The sequence below is a fragment of the Lissotriton vulgaris genome, chromosome 2_1 (genome assembly GCF_964263255.1).
Source record: "Lissotriton vulgaris chromosome 2_1, aLisVul1.2, whole genome shotgun sequence".
Classification (NCBI taxonomy): Eukaryota; Metazoa; Chordata; class Amphibia; order Caudata; family Salamandridae; genus Lissotriton; species Lissotriton vulgaris.
The window spans coordinates 1,823,850,299-1,823,865,290 of record NC_141687.1 but is presented as its reverse complement, the minus strand read 5'-3'; the positions used below and the strand labels follow the sequence as shown (position 1 = coordinate 1,823,865,290).

General features: G+C 44.5%; 1 protein-coding gene across 1 annotated transcript in view; it reads left to right on the top strand.

Annotated features, from left to right (window-relative positions):
• ADAMTS7 (ADAM metallopeptidase with thrombospondin type 1 motif 7) overlaps positions 1-14,992 on the top strand; it is a 594,575-nt gene that overhangs the window by 453,100 nt on the left and 126,483 nt on the right. Inside the window, exon 21 of the mRNA XM_086957915.1 lies at positions 3,297-3,470. Within this exon, the coding sequence (XP_086814041.1) occupies positions 3,297-3,470 (174 nt within the window). The remainder of the gene's footprint in view (positions 1-3,296; positions 3,471-14,992) is intronic.

Below are 14,992 nucleotides of genomic sequence, written 5' to 3'. Positions count from 1 at the left end.
TAGCATTTGTAATGCAATATGGGTTGTATTTATGTGACTTACATGTATTGATATTACAAACAACAATGGTTTGGAGTTGGAGAGTGGAGTTGGAGGGTGGATTTGGAGAGTGGATTTGGAGTGTGGAGTTGGAGTTGGAGGGTGTAGTTGGATGGTGGAGGGTTAATTTGGAGGGTGGATTTGGATTTGGATGTAGGATTTGGATGGTGTAGTTGGAGGGTGGAGTTGGAGGGTGGAGTTGGAGTCTGTAGTTGTAGTTTGCGGGTGGATTTGGATTTGGAGGCTGGATTTGGAGGCTGGAGTTGTAGTGTGTGTGTGTGTGAGAGAGAGAGTGTGTGTGTGTGTGTGTGAGAGAGAGTGTGTGTGTGTGAGAGAGAGAATGTGTGTGTGTGAGAGAGAGAGTGTGTGTGTGAGAGAGAGAGTGTGTGTGTGAGAGAGAGTGTGTGTGTGTGAGAGAGAGAGAGTGTGTGTGTGTGAGAGAGAGAGAATGTGAGTGTGTGAGAGAGAGAGAGTGTGTGTGTGTGTGAGAGAGAGAGTGTGTGTGTGTGTGAGAGAGAGTGTGTGTGTGAGAGAGAGAGTGTGTGTGAGAGCGAGAGTGTGTGTGTGTGTGAGGGAGTGTGTGTGAGAGAGAGAGGGAGTGTGTGTGAGAGTGTGTGTGTGTGAGAGAGAGAGAGTGTGTGTGTGTGAGAGAGAGAGTGTGTGTGTGTGAGAGAGCGAGTGTGTGAGAGAGAGAGAGTGTGTGTGTGTGAGAGAGAGTGTGTGAGAGAGAGAGTGTGTGTGTGTGAGAGAGAGTGTGTGTGAGAGAGAGAGTGTGTGTGTGTGAAAGGGAGTGTGTGTGTGAGAGAGAGAGGTAGTGTGTGTGAGAGTGTGTGTGTGTGTGAGAGAGTGTGTGTGTGAGAGAGAGTGAGTGTGTGTCAGAGAGTGAGTGTGTGAGGACTTGGAACAAAATCATGTATATTAATTTGTAACATAACTTTGTTTGCTTTATTAGATAGGGGTCGTTTGCGCATCTCTTGAATACATTTAAAAGTACTTTCTATTTACAGCTGCTGTTTGACGTATATTCAGATAGGGGTCTAAAAATACCAGTGCTAGGTAATTTTGCCTATTTTTGTAGAGCCAGGACACCAAAATACGGTGATGCCGTTAGAAAACCAACTAGGTGGCAACTCTACCCAAGGCCTCTTTGCTGCGCTAGTGCGCGCATGGCATAGGGCAGACAATTTTAAGAGGCTAGATTTAGTGCTAAACAAACACGCGTACTGTGGTCCTGGTGAAATTCGACACACATCCTAAATGTCTCTAGGATATTAGTGAGAGGCAAGTAATACCTTCAGCTCAAAGAAATTAGCTACATGGCGTCGCTGCCTGTGCTTTTAAAACCGCAGCAGCCAGTGGCTCAAGGCATCACTTCATCGAGGAAACAATATGAAGAAACAAAGAAGCTCCAGTGTTTTTCTTGGCCGCGCTTCATGTGTTTTTGAGATGCCAGGCTCTGCAGTTTCCGGAGAAGCGGTAGAGGGCAGTGCAGGGGCGATCCGCTCGCGCGGGTGTTTGTTTGTCAGCAGTAAATGGAGGAAATGCGGCGCTCGGCTCTGTGCCAATGCCAATGCCAATGCCAATGCCTCCTGCTCCAGAGCAAAGAATCCCCCCTCTGCAAAGAGCCAAATATAGAAATATTATATCAGTGACAGTGCGACCTTAACATGCTCTGACTTATCTCACAAAGCAATAAGACAAGTCTGCTCCTTGTGTTAATGTTCTTATAAGTGCAAACATTTCGGGCTGTGTAGGACGGTGCCAGATGCTGCAGCCACGGAAAGGTTGTGACAGTGAGACCGTAACATGCTCTGACTTATCTCACAAAGCAATAAGACGAGTCTGCTCCTGGTGTTAATGTTCTTATAAGTGCAAACATTTCGGGTTGTGTAAGACTGTGCCAGATGCTGCGGCCACGGAAAGTTTGTGACAGTGCAACCTTAACATGCTCTGACTTATCTCACAAAGCAATAAGACGAGTTTAGGGAATGTATGCGCCGTGAAACGGACAGAAAGCCGTTTTAAAACAAGAAACACAAAACTGGCATTGCGCAGAGGGGGGCAGGGGAAAGCATTCCTTTGAAGACTAAGCATCGCCTTTGAAGTCTAAGCGTCGCGCTTCAAGAGCCTGGTGGGGGGGCGGGGGAGCGTGCGGGTGGGAGGGAAATAGCATATGGGGAAGGGGTGTGAGTGAGGCCAAGCGCGCGCCTGGCGAAGCTTCACGCTTCAGTAGACAACATGCATTGGGAGGAATCCGCTTGGTCAGAGAGTTTGTTTCAACTACATTACCTCGTCTATTTATCCCTGTGGGATAGAATAGTCAGTCCTAAAAACCGTCGGTAGTGGACCTCAGGTTTGCAAAAAAACGTAATTTAAAACAACGAATATATGAAATCATAACTTTATAGAAATGTTTTTCTCTATTTCTTCAAAATTGTAAATATAGCTTAGGCATCTTGGTAGAAAAATCGAATGTCTAAAAGTTAAAAAGTCTGTTAAGATCTCAAATGTTTATTTTTTCCTGTTCTCTACACACTAAGAGGTCGAATACCATTTACATGAGTAGATAGCCTGCTTATAGGAAGTCAGAGAATCTTGGCGTGGCTGTGAAAGCTTCCGCACCTCCAGCATTGATCCCAGATATTCAGATTATGCTGGCTTTCACGCCAGCATTTTCTCAGTCATGGAGGGCCCTCCTTAAGTTCAGAACAGAAAGGCAGAAGGGCAAGCATTCGACTGCCTCTTGAACAGAGGCGCTATGTGTGTTTTTCAGGTATGCGTAAAGTAGCAACATGAGGTTTTCTTCATATAATCACGCTGCACTCTCCGGGGTGGATGGACCTATCTTCACCGCAACATGTGGTGCTAAACTGCTGGCCTCCTTACCACACTGGATCTGCCCCAGTTCTACGCTCATTAAAGCCATGGGTAGCACTTTTGATTTTGGTGCATTGTCTTATTTTGGTATGTCGCAATTTGCTGATTGGTACTCACTTATAAGCAAATAAGCTGAAGTAGAGTGATGAGGTCTTAATGCTTGGGTTAGGGTTATCCTCAGCTTAGGTAATGGGGTGCCTGTCTCAAAACAACACACCTCATTGAAGCATTCACTGAGACGAGGAAAAGACTGCATAAAGGGGATTACCAATAATTAATTTAGTCAGTCGTTTTGTTGGACTGTATTTGGAAAGTGCAGCTTTTTGTATGAGGGTACAGTGCACTCCATTTTCTTCATGTGCACCTTCTGCTTTTTCTAGTGTTCTAAGAACTGTGGCGGGGGCACAACGGTGCGTGATGTGCAATGCGTGGATACAAGAGATGAGCGGCTTCTTCGACCATTCCACTGCCAGTTGATGGTGTTCAAGCCGCCATCGGAGGCCTCATGTCAGCCCAAGCCTTGTATGGACTGGTATACCTCATCATGGAGAGAGGTGAGCAGAGCCCCTGCACTATACATTACTGCAAACACATCCTGAGTGCAGTGCATTGCGTAGCAGCATATCAGTTGAACTGCAAATGGTCCCTCCAACCGTAAGCTCATCTAAAGTTATATTCAGTGTATGCATGTTAACTGTGAAACTGCGCGATACACGGGAGCCAGGTTGTAATTGCACTGTACATATCCAATGCAACATTGCACACTGAACAGTAGTAAAACCATAGAATACACCCAGCTGCACTACAGTCCCATTGATTGTAAGTACATTGCACATTGGTTGTTTATTTCTTAAATGCTCTCAATTTGGGGGAAACAGGTTTTAGTTCCAGACAAGTATGATAACGAAAGTCAGGTGTTGAAACATTTTGCATCTTAGAAGGGGATTATAATTCTGAATGATTTATAATGCACTAGGGATAGAATTGAATTGATTTTTCATCAAAATCCCACACCCACTGACAGTGAATTATGATTACCATGGTGTTAGAAATTGGATTTCTGGCTGGCAGAGGTATGAACCCTGTTCAGGCAGGAACCACAATCCTGAAAAGGGTAAGTAAGATAGACACTAAAAGTTAACCTGTGCTCACCCTCTGGTAGCTTGGAACAGAGCAGTCAGGCTAAACGTAAGAGGCAATGTGTAAAGTATTTGTGCATCACAGTAACACAATGAAAACACCACAGAAAGATTCCACACGAGGTTAGAAAAATAGACAATCATTTTATATCTAAATCAAGACCAAAACAACAAAAATTCAATAAAAGTTGAGATAGGAATAATGTTTAATAAATAAAAGGGTTCTTAGAGCCTATGGGTGTTATCTGGTCGCACTGGACCGGGGCTAAGTCATAAGAACAGGGTGACCACGATGAAGTGCAGGCCATATACAGGAGCAACAGAGGCCCACTGAACAAAGTACCTTGGTCCTGGTCGCAACAGCGAGATGCAGAGTGCAGCCAAGCAATGCATCAATGTCGATCCCACAGTCAAGGTGATGCGTCGATTTTCTTCACACAGTGGTGGCGATGTGTCAGTTCCGTAGATGAAGCGCAGAAGCCAAGATGCCTTGGTTCTGAGTGCAATGCACCCGGTTTATCTACACAGTCGAGGGGATGCATCAATCTTCCCACACTGCTGCGGCGGCGATGCGTGGTTTGGATGCTTTGGTTCCTGGAGGCGATGCTCTGGTTCCAAGTGGAATGCGCTGGGTCCACTCCCGCAATAGGGGCGATGTGTCGGTTCTGCTTCATGCAAGCTGAGGATGCGAAGGTTCCACTGGAGCAATCACCTGTGTCCACTTCCATTGGACCAGGCACACGACCAGATGATGAGACTTTGATAACCCTGAGTCTCAGAAACAGGAGGCAAGCCAACAAGCCCTTGGAGATCACTCTGGATTCAAGGCAGAGTCCAGCTTTCCGTCAGCAGGGTCAGATAGCAGTGGCAGGTAGCAGGGCAGCACAGTAAAGAAGCAATCCTTCCAGGGCATCAGTCCAGCCAAGTGATTGTCCTTGTAGCAGCACAGCAGTCCTTCTGACAAAGGTTCTTCACAGGTCCAAAAGTGTCTGATAGGATGGGGTCAGAGGCCCAGTATGTATACCCAGCTGGGCCTTTGGGGTGGGGGTGACATCCAAAAAGGGTCTTTGAAGTGCACATAAGTCCTTTCTTCCCAACCATGGCTCCAGACTACCTGTAGGGGGTAATCAACACTTAGTGTGGGGGAAGGACACTGCCTATTCAGGTGTCAACTCCTCCCTCCTATCCTGCCCAGGATGACCCATCAGGATGCAGATGGGCACTCAGACAAACCTAACCTTCCTTTGTCTGTGGCTGTCTAGATGGAATGTACAAAGTCAAGCTGTGACCCACCCCAGACGTGTATTGGAGACAAGCTGCAGGCACACAGAGCTTTAAGAGCAGAGAAATGCCAACTTTCTAAAAGTGGCATTTCTAAAATGGCAATGTTAAATCCAACTTTACCTGTAATGAGGATTTATCATTACCATTCCAAATATATAAAGCATGACAAAGCTACTCCTTCTAATTGGGGAATTACAGCTTAAAAGTGTAACAAGGAAATCTCAATGTTAACCTATAAGAGGGGTAGGCTCACAATAGTGAAAAATGACTTTAGGTGTTTTTCACTACTGTTACATGCAAAACTTAAAAGTACATATTCTACCTTTTACTTACACAGCACCCTTCCCTATGGGCTCCCCAGGACCTACCTTAGGGGTGACGTATGTGTAATAAAATTTTAGTTTAAGGCTTGGCAAGGGGTTTTTAATGCCAAGTCGTAATGGCAGTAAACTGCAAACACAGGCCCTGCAGTGGCTGGCCTGAGAGATCTTTGAAGGGCTACTTGTGTGGGTGGCACAATCAGTGCTGCAGGCCCACCAGTAGCATCTAATTTACAGGCCCTGGGTATATGATACCCCACTCTACAAGTGACTTACAATTAAATTAAATATACCAAATGTGGATAAGCCAATGTTATCATGTTTGGGGGGGCAGCACATGCCATTTAGCATTGGTTAACGGTGGTAAAGTGCTCAGAGTCTTAAGTCCAACAAAAAGAATCAGCACAAAGAGAAGGTAAGCAGGCAAGAAAGGTCTGGGGGAATCCCACCCTAAGACTGACCTGTCTAACACAAGTCCTGACCTAAGTGCAGAATATTCTGCTGAAAATAGGAATATTTTTGTATAAAAAAGTCAAAAAGAGTTACACAGTTTTTATTACTATTAGCAACCTCAGTATATATCGGTTGGAAAGGAACAGTATGTGCCTGTGACCTAGAAAGTACTCATCATCAGCGACAAAGAAACTTGTTTTTTATAATGTTTGTTGACAGCCTTCCAGCTTATTGGCACCATAAAAAGAAGTTATCACTAGCATCAAATTCAAAGGTACTTGTTTTATTAACCTTGTGAGGACATGAAACAGAGTCGGACCTAAAGGGTTTGAATGTGGGATAGGCAGGATGTTAATAGACTTCTGCAGCAAGGCATTCATTCATACATCCATCTATTTATTCATTCATTGGTTATATCATCTTTGTGTGGGGGACACCGTAAAAGGGTAAAAGGCATTTTCTCATGAAACAGCATTGCGTTCAATTCTTTTGGTACTTTTTTAATGAAAGTTCCCCTTCTTAGGTAGCAGATGGTCTTTCTCTGAATTTATTAGATCTGTACAGTTGTGGATAGTGGTTGTAATCTGTGAAAGGAGTGCAGAATTCTGACTGATTACATGTAAATTCTCATTGCTGTAGTGGAGTTTAATCTGTAGCTGGTGCAAGAGGGAATCAAACTTTAGGCCATATTAGGGAGAGTGCCCTGGGGTACGATGGGCATGTTTTCTCCCTTTCTGCCTCCCGGAGCACTTTGATATTATAGAAGGCGCTATAGAAGTTTGCACAACCCCTTCTGTACACATGTAGTGCTGGAACGATCCAAAGGGGGTGTTTCCTCCCTATGAAAATGAGGGAACTCTTTGTCTCTGTGCCTGTACCGTATTAGAGGCAAAGGAGCTGTCAGGGGGTCCAGGGAGGTATTACATTTACTGGCTGATTGCAAATTTAAGTCTGGAGGCCCATTCAAGTCATTGCATCTCTTGTGCAAAGACCTCGATGTAACATTACAGATTAATCTCCCAATCTATTCAATCTTGGCCTCTCTGGGATACTCATATATAGTTAACACTACAGGCAGTATGTCTTTCCCATCTTCTTTCTGAAATATTGCTGTGTCCTTTCCTCTATGCTTTAATGGGTTTTTTCAGCTTTTGGGATCACCAGACTTAATTTGATATAGTCAATTACTCAGGTAAATGTATTGTCTTCAAATGCTGTGAAAGGACTACAATGTAAACCGCCTATTGCCAACTACAGACAGGGCCCTTTCCTCTCTCAACCAATCAACGGGGACAGATGGATTATGAAAGACAAATATGGCTTGCTTCCTTTAACAATCCAGCAGTAAAGAGATGTTGCCACTTTTGGATAGTATGGTGGATGAAATTCGGCTGGTGGATCCAGTCTGGATTTAGCACTTCCTCAGGAAATGGGCTCATTTTCTGTTATCACCCAGTTTGTAAATACAAGGCCTATAGTTTTACATGGTATATGGCTGCCTCCTCATCTGAAGAGGAGAGTAATTTGTGTGAGTTTATCTGAAGTGTTCACCTTTGTAGACATGTTCAGTGTACTGTGAGAACTACAACAGTTTCCACAACACAGCTTTTTAAGTTCTTTGTCCGTAGGTGGGTGGAAACTCACAGTTTGCTGAACTAGGGACAGGAAAGGAGCGCTCCAAGTCTTTTACGAAAGATCTTTCTCTTTGATACGAAACAAACTTCCCTCACTCTGAGTAAATGTGTGTTTTATTGGAATGACGTTTCAGGAACCGGGACTATGTAAGCAAGATGGTAGTGGCAATATACACTGGCCCATTTTACAGATGGTATTTAAAATAATTCAAAGTTAGGAGGGGAAGAAAAATGACGGCCTAGTTTGTTCTTAAGCCACAGCAGAAAGGAAAGTGTCTCAGTTTCCTCTGAGTATGGAGACAACATATGTCAGAAAGGATAACCCTCGGGGGAAACAAATGAGCCTTCCAGTGTTAGGAGTCTTCGTTCTATTAGAACTTTCCAGGCAGTCTCCATTTTGGCTTGGGAATGTCGTTTTGAGACAACCGTTCCCGGTGGCTGTCTGCCAAAACCGTTTTGCCGACAAAAATCTGAATGCCATCGACCACAATTGGTTCTATGTCACGAAATTACTCATGTTGAGAAATTATTTTCATCAAGGCTGTCAGCGTTGAGAAAAGAAAATACTGAGTTTGCTTTTGTCTTGCAGAGGGTTGTAAATGATGCAGGGAGCACTGTGACATTACACAGCGTTTTGTTTGTCTGAAGCAATTTTAAAGAGCTAAAAATGGAAAACCTAGGCAAATCTTACAAAGGGGGATGAAAAACAACCTTCTCAGAGAAGCCGAAACATCATGGAAAAACGATGACCTGGTCATTCTATGTAATGATGTCTCGAAATACAGTGTTTAAAGCCCACAAAGGAAAAAAAGAGTCAGACCTTGGTATAAATACCTTACCTTGCTGGGAGAAGATTCCCACATATCTTAAAAAGCATTTTTGCATTTTTAGGCTGTGCACCGAATTGCAGAATAATTCACATTGCACTTACAAGAAGAATGCAATAGAAAGCTTTCCTGTTGCCTAAAATTGTCAAAGCGATATCATCTAAAAGCATACTAATGTTGTGAACATGCTAGAACTAGGGATGCTTATCCTAAGGTCCCCTCAATACTTTCTAACTCGTGCAGACCAGAAGAAAAACACGCATTTGCAATGCACTGGGTCTTGCATTTGTTGGAGTTGGAGCTATTGGCATTGTAAATAGCAATGTGTTTTATGTATGTTTTTGTTTGCACTGGGGTGATTAAATAAAGAAAGAAAGTGCACACTATAACATATTATAAGCTTTTATAGCAACTGAACAGTAAAACTATGGATATGTTAACCTGCGAACTTCAGGAAAGTGGCTGGCACCAGTGAGGCGACTGGCACATTGGAGTTCATGTTTCAGTACATATATGTTCAAATGCCAATGGCATGGTGTCTATTTTGTTTTAATTTACCATTTAGGCACAATGCAGATGACACATTTGGACATATTAATAATAAATACCTGGTGCCTAATGTCGCTCTTAGACTGATTCAGACAACTATACACTTAGGGTGATGCAGGAATGAGTCGAGAGTAGACATACACGTGTGTCCAACAAGTAGCTAAACTACTAAGCTACACAAGGGCAGCATATATCACACATATGGCCCTAGATGAAAACAGGTTTCCCTAACCGTCGAGGCCACTGAAAAAGTCAGTCACACGTTGGAAATGTCGAGCTTGTGCCGGATTCTTTTGTGACCCCAAAGATATTTCAAGGCCCGCGGCCAGTCACGCGGCCTATCGTTTTTGTGAGTCCCCAATCAGTGTTGCAGTTGCGGCATTTTAATGGCTATGGGCCTAATTCATAGTTAAAAGTGAAATGTATGCTTTTCTACATAGGCTAGTTTGAATGGATATATGAAGAAAGCATGTATTCTTTTCCAAAGCAAGCATTTCATATCTGAATGCAGAGGTGTGAAAGTTTTAGGGATTGCGTGTGTTTACACAAAGAATAACCTTGTTTGACTAAAGGTTTTGAATGTTGCGTGTGTTTTATAGCTAGAGTCATGGCACACAAATGCTTCCACCGTCCTTCTAAAATCATCTTGTTAAGCATTCTTCTGTCGGGGCAGCTGCGACTTGCGGGAGTTGGTGAGGGATGCCCCGGGGAGATGAGGTGATTTACGGCAAACATGAAGCGCGGCCGCACGAGCCTCGATAAAGAATGAAAACCAGCAAACGGAGAGTGAATAAAAAGGAAACGGCAACAAAGTTTAATGAAACACACTATGCCCCTCACACTCCTCTACCGCAGCTGAACATGCCTCCTTACCTCTCAAATGGTCTCCTCTCCTGCCCACTAGCCCTGTGCACTGCTCAAAGGTGTGAACGTTCTAGAGAATGCATGTGTTTACACAAAGAATAATTTATGCATCCATAAATATTTTGCACATCATGAAATAACGAACTGCTCTGTGTTTGCCTGACAGTTAAAGATATACCAGGGAAGCCACAGAGTGTCATTGAAGCTCGTAGCATTTGTCTTTCAAACGTAACACTGATCTCCGGGATGACTTACAAAATACAATTGTGCAAGATTAGAATTTGGGATGAGGAGCATAGAGTTTGTGATCCTGCATGCTTTTCTTCAGGGAGCACTATTTTATTGTGCTGTATAGAAAATATACTTCTTTATCAGAGCTTTTAAGTGCCTGCCGTGCTTGACTCACGAGCCTAACTTAAAAAACAAACAAAAATAAAGCATGAACAGTGTAGATTTAATTTGTTTTACTTTTTTGTAAATCGCTTCTCTGTTTTCCATGTGCTATGGGATAATCGAACTTAAAATGGCTCACTGTAAGGCTATTTTGTGTAACAAATGGGGGCATCTAATAGCTGTGTTTAGAAACTGCAGTTTCACCCAGGAAAAAAAATGGGCTGGAGGATAACCATGTTTGACTAAAGGTTTTGAATATTGCGTATGTTTTATAGCTAGAGTCATGGCACACACATGCTTCCACCGTCCCTCTAAAATCATCTTATTAAGCATTCTTCTGCCAGAGCAGCTGTGACTTGTGGGAGGTGGTGGGGGATGCCCCGGGAGATGACGTGATTTATGGCAAACATGAAGCGCGGTGGACCAGCACAATTCTATCATGCAATGCTGCCGCTCTAGTTACAGAGGCTAATCCTATGAAGGAGAGTCTCCACTTACCGACGTAGAGGGTGATCTCCTAAATAAATAAATAAACGCGGCGTGAGAAACACATGGCACACTGCACGCAATTTAAACAAGTGCGAGCGGAGAGGACGTGATCTGTAGTTAGGCAACGCTGCTACGGGACTACACGGAAGTTAGCATAGGATCAACAGACACCAGAAAGCAAGATAACAACAGCAATGCCACAGGTAAACCAATTGCAAGAGGAAAAACAAATTACACGGAGTTTAAGCCAACATATAGATTACTGTATGTCTCGCTGAGACAGCGCATGCAGCGCACACGCTGCCTAGGCGAGACGTAAAAAAGAGCTGTGTTCGGCTTCCTTCTTCATCAGAGGGCTACTCCCCTTCTTCCCTGTTGTCATGTACATGGGCTGAAAAAGAGCCCGAGTCATCGAGAAGACCGTCAACAAGCAGCTGGCCGCCTTCCTCGAGACAAACGGATCCCTCGACCCCTCACAGTCTGGCTTCCGAGCCAACCACAGCACAGAGACCGCCCTCATCGCTGCCACCGATGACATCCGAACCCTGATGGACAACGGAGAAACAGCGGCCCTCATCCTACTAGACCTCTCCGCGGCCTTCGACACCGTCTGCCACCGCACCCTAGTGCAGCGCCTCAGCAACGTCGGAATCCAGGAGAAGGCGCTGGAATGGATCATCTCCTTCCTCGACGGAAGAACACAGAGAGTCCGTCTACTACCGTACAAGTCAGAGGCCACCGAAGTCATCTGCGGCGTCCCTCAAGGATCCTCGCTGAGCCCAACCCTCTTCAACGTCTACATGAGCCCCCTCGCGGCCATCGCACGCCAACACAACCTCAACATCATCTCCTACGCCGACGATACTCAGCTGATCCTCTCCCTGACCAACAACCCCGCCGCCGCCAGAGCCAACCTTCACGAAGGAATGAAAGAAGTAGCCGAGGGGATGTCGACCAGCCGCCTGAAGCTGAACTCGGACAAGACGGAAGTCCTCATCCTGGGATCCTCGCCCTCCGCCTGGGACGACTCCTGGTGGCCCCCCGCCCTGGGCACCGCACCCAAACCGACAGACCACGCACGCAACCTGGGCTTCATCCTGAACTCCTCCCTCTCCATGACCAAGCAAGTCAACGCCGTCTCCTCGTCATGCTTCAACACCCTGCGCATGCTACGGAAGATCTTCCGGTGGATCCCCACCGAGACCAGGAAGACTGTCACCCAGGCACTCGTCACCAGCCGACTGGACTATGGCAACGCCCTCTACGCTGGAACCACCGCCAAGCTCCAGAAGAGACTCCAACGGATCCAGAACGCCTCAGCCAGACTCATCCTCGACATCCCACGACACAGCCACATCTCCGGACACCTAAGAGACCTGCACTGGCTCCCGGTCAACAAGAGAATCACCTTCCGTCTCCTTACCCACGCACACAAAGCTCTTCACGACCAAGGCCCGAGCTACCTCAACAACCGCATCAACTTCTACGCTCCCAAACGACACCTCCGATCAGCCAGTCACGCCCTCGCCGCCGTCCCCCGCATCCGAAAAACGGCAACAGGAGGAAGGTCCTTCTCCTACCTGGCCGCCAAGACCTGGAACTCCCTCCCGACCGACCTGCGCCTGACCCAAGACCACCTCGCCTTCAGGAAGAAGCTCAAGACCTGGCTGTTCGGGTAGCAGCAGCACCCCCCCCTAGCGCCTTGAGACCCTCCGGGTAAGTAGAGCGCTCTATAAATGCCTATGATTGATTGATTGATCACCTGGTTACAGTTTAGCTCTTACCTCGCAGTTGTAAATTGTCGTACATTGGAGCAGCATTCTGTCTAGGTGGTAGCTCTTTACGCTGGTCATTCAGACAGGCTAATGCAATGCGGAAGAAACACTGGTGTGGGGGCTATATTGAAATACGGAAGTAGAATTCTTGTCAATCGAGTGTGTGTATAGCTTTCGTTTTCCAAAAGGAACTAGAGTTCTTATTTAGGGTCTTAGCTTTTCGAACTTTTCTCTTTTCAGGAATTAGAAGATATATGTGACTAGAGGTGAACTCTTGAGCTTGACCCTTTGCTTACAATTAAAATCTCTATTCGTACACCCAATGTATTGTTCTGCTAGGGGAAATGGCTCAACATCTTGTTTCAGCAAAAGTTAAACGCACTGGCTAGTGAAAGCCTGTTCATTCCTGCATCACTGAAGGAACTCTTATATTGTTCTGATAAAGTGAAGTCTGTGATCAAAGGACATACTTGTATTCCTTCTTTCCCCATAAAAATAACTATTTAAAATGTAAATAAAAAACTATAATATTAACAATCTCATGTTCTTACAGTTTAGGTAGTAAGCATAAAAATCGAACAATACTGATCAGTATGACAAGTATAGCGAGTAACCAAATTAGAAAATGCAATAACGTACACACCTAATACAATTATATAAATAAACTGTAAGACAGTATATTTAGCCAAGTACTTTCTAGTTAGGATCCATTTACTGTGTTGTCATTGTGCCCTTTTTTCTTAAATTTTGTCTGACACTGCATTGAATTGCCAAATAGCATTGGCAAAGCAAATAGGTCCAAAAGGTGAGACCTATCTGCCATGCCAAAGCTTGTTTACATAGATGATATTTTGTCATAATCACACAGTGCCAAAAATTGATGATCATGTTCCACATCAAATGTCTTGTAAAAACTTACTTAAAAGCGTATACTAAAGTACGGTATGAGTATAAAAGTAGTAAGAGAATAGCACATGAGGGAGTACTGAAATCCCAGTAGGTACCTGTCATGAGAAAACTGAAACCGTGTTAAGGTGACAAAACAAATCACAGCTGGAGAGAAAAGTGGTAGAGTTACTGCTCTTACAACGTGCCAAAAGTGGTGCATTCGATCACAGATATCGAAGTGACCCTTACAGATTTTGTGGAGAAGTAACTTTATGTTTTACAGTTCGTTCATCACTTTTTCAAGGTTGGCCTTGGTTAGATATATGAGAGCTAATTTTCAATAGTTTATTTTTGTTTAGTTTTTCAGTTGTGTAAGGCGGTGATCCTTTTAGCAATGATAACAATTTTTAAGATGTACATTTTTGTGTCATAGTCTAAGTTATTGATATGATATAAAATTGTTGAGAATGAAGGAGGCCAATGGGAGAATAAAGTTTTTATTTGTGATGAATTCTAATCATTTAGTGATTTCAGTTCATCAACCATTTAGTAACAGGCACTGAAAAACATATGTATATGTCAAGATCTGGCTGACCACTTCTCTAACAGGATAAACTGCTTTTGGCATCAAGCCTTAATTTATGAGGTCTAGTGGAGTATTAAGAAGGGAAGGCCTTGAGCAACAAAAACAGTCTAAGCTAAAGCATGTAAAACATGAAATCAGGCAAATTTGTGGAAAGAACTTTAATTATGTGACAAGTTGTTGAATTTAGTGAAGTCCTTAAAGAGGATAAGAAAATGGTTTTCAATTGGGTGGCAGGGCCAAATGGCGAAGTAGCAGTTGTATGGGCCAGGATGCCCGCCACCCCATCCCAACACCAATTCCCCATGGGAGGAGACAGACACAAGTTTGAACTTTTGGAAGGCGGGGGGGAGTTACCCCCCCGGCCTTATTTATTAAAATATGAAACAAAATGTAAAACTTTAAATTAAAACTTTTCATGAATCATGTACAATTTTACTTCCATTACATTTTGATGAAGACAAGTTCTTTGGCTAACCTTAACAAATCTCTAATACAAAGGTTTCCTAGCCGAGTCTAGCATACTGAAAATGCATAACATTCTAAAATAAAATTGTACATCCTAGCATTAAGGGCCAACGGCAAGGTCTTAACCGGTGTCTGATCCCTACTACCAAATTCCCGCCCTCACGGTGTGAGTGGCGCATGCGCAGAGGACTTTACCCTCGCTGCCAACTGTAACTTCCCTTGTCGTGGGGGCCCCCTTTCACTCGACGCCATCTTAAAGGTCGTCCGAGTTCTTGTGCGAGGTATCCGTAAGAAGGACAGCGTGGACTCCCCCCCTTCCCCACACTCTCTTCCGCCGGAGCGGATATCCGGCCCCCGGGAAATTCGTAGGAGGGGCATATAGCCGTCTCCCCCTGGGAGGGGCCTATGGC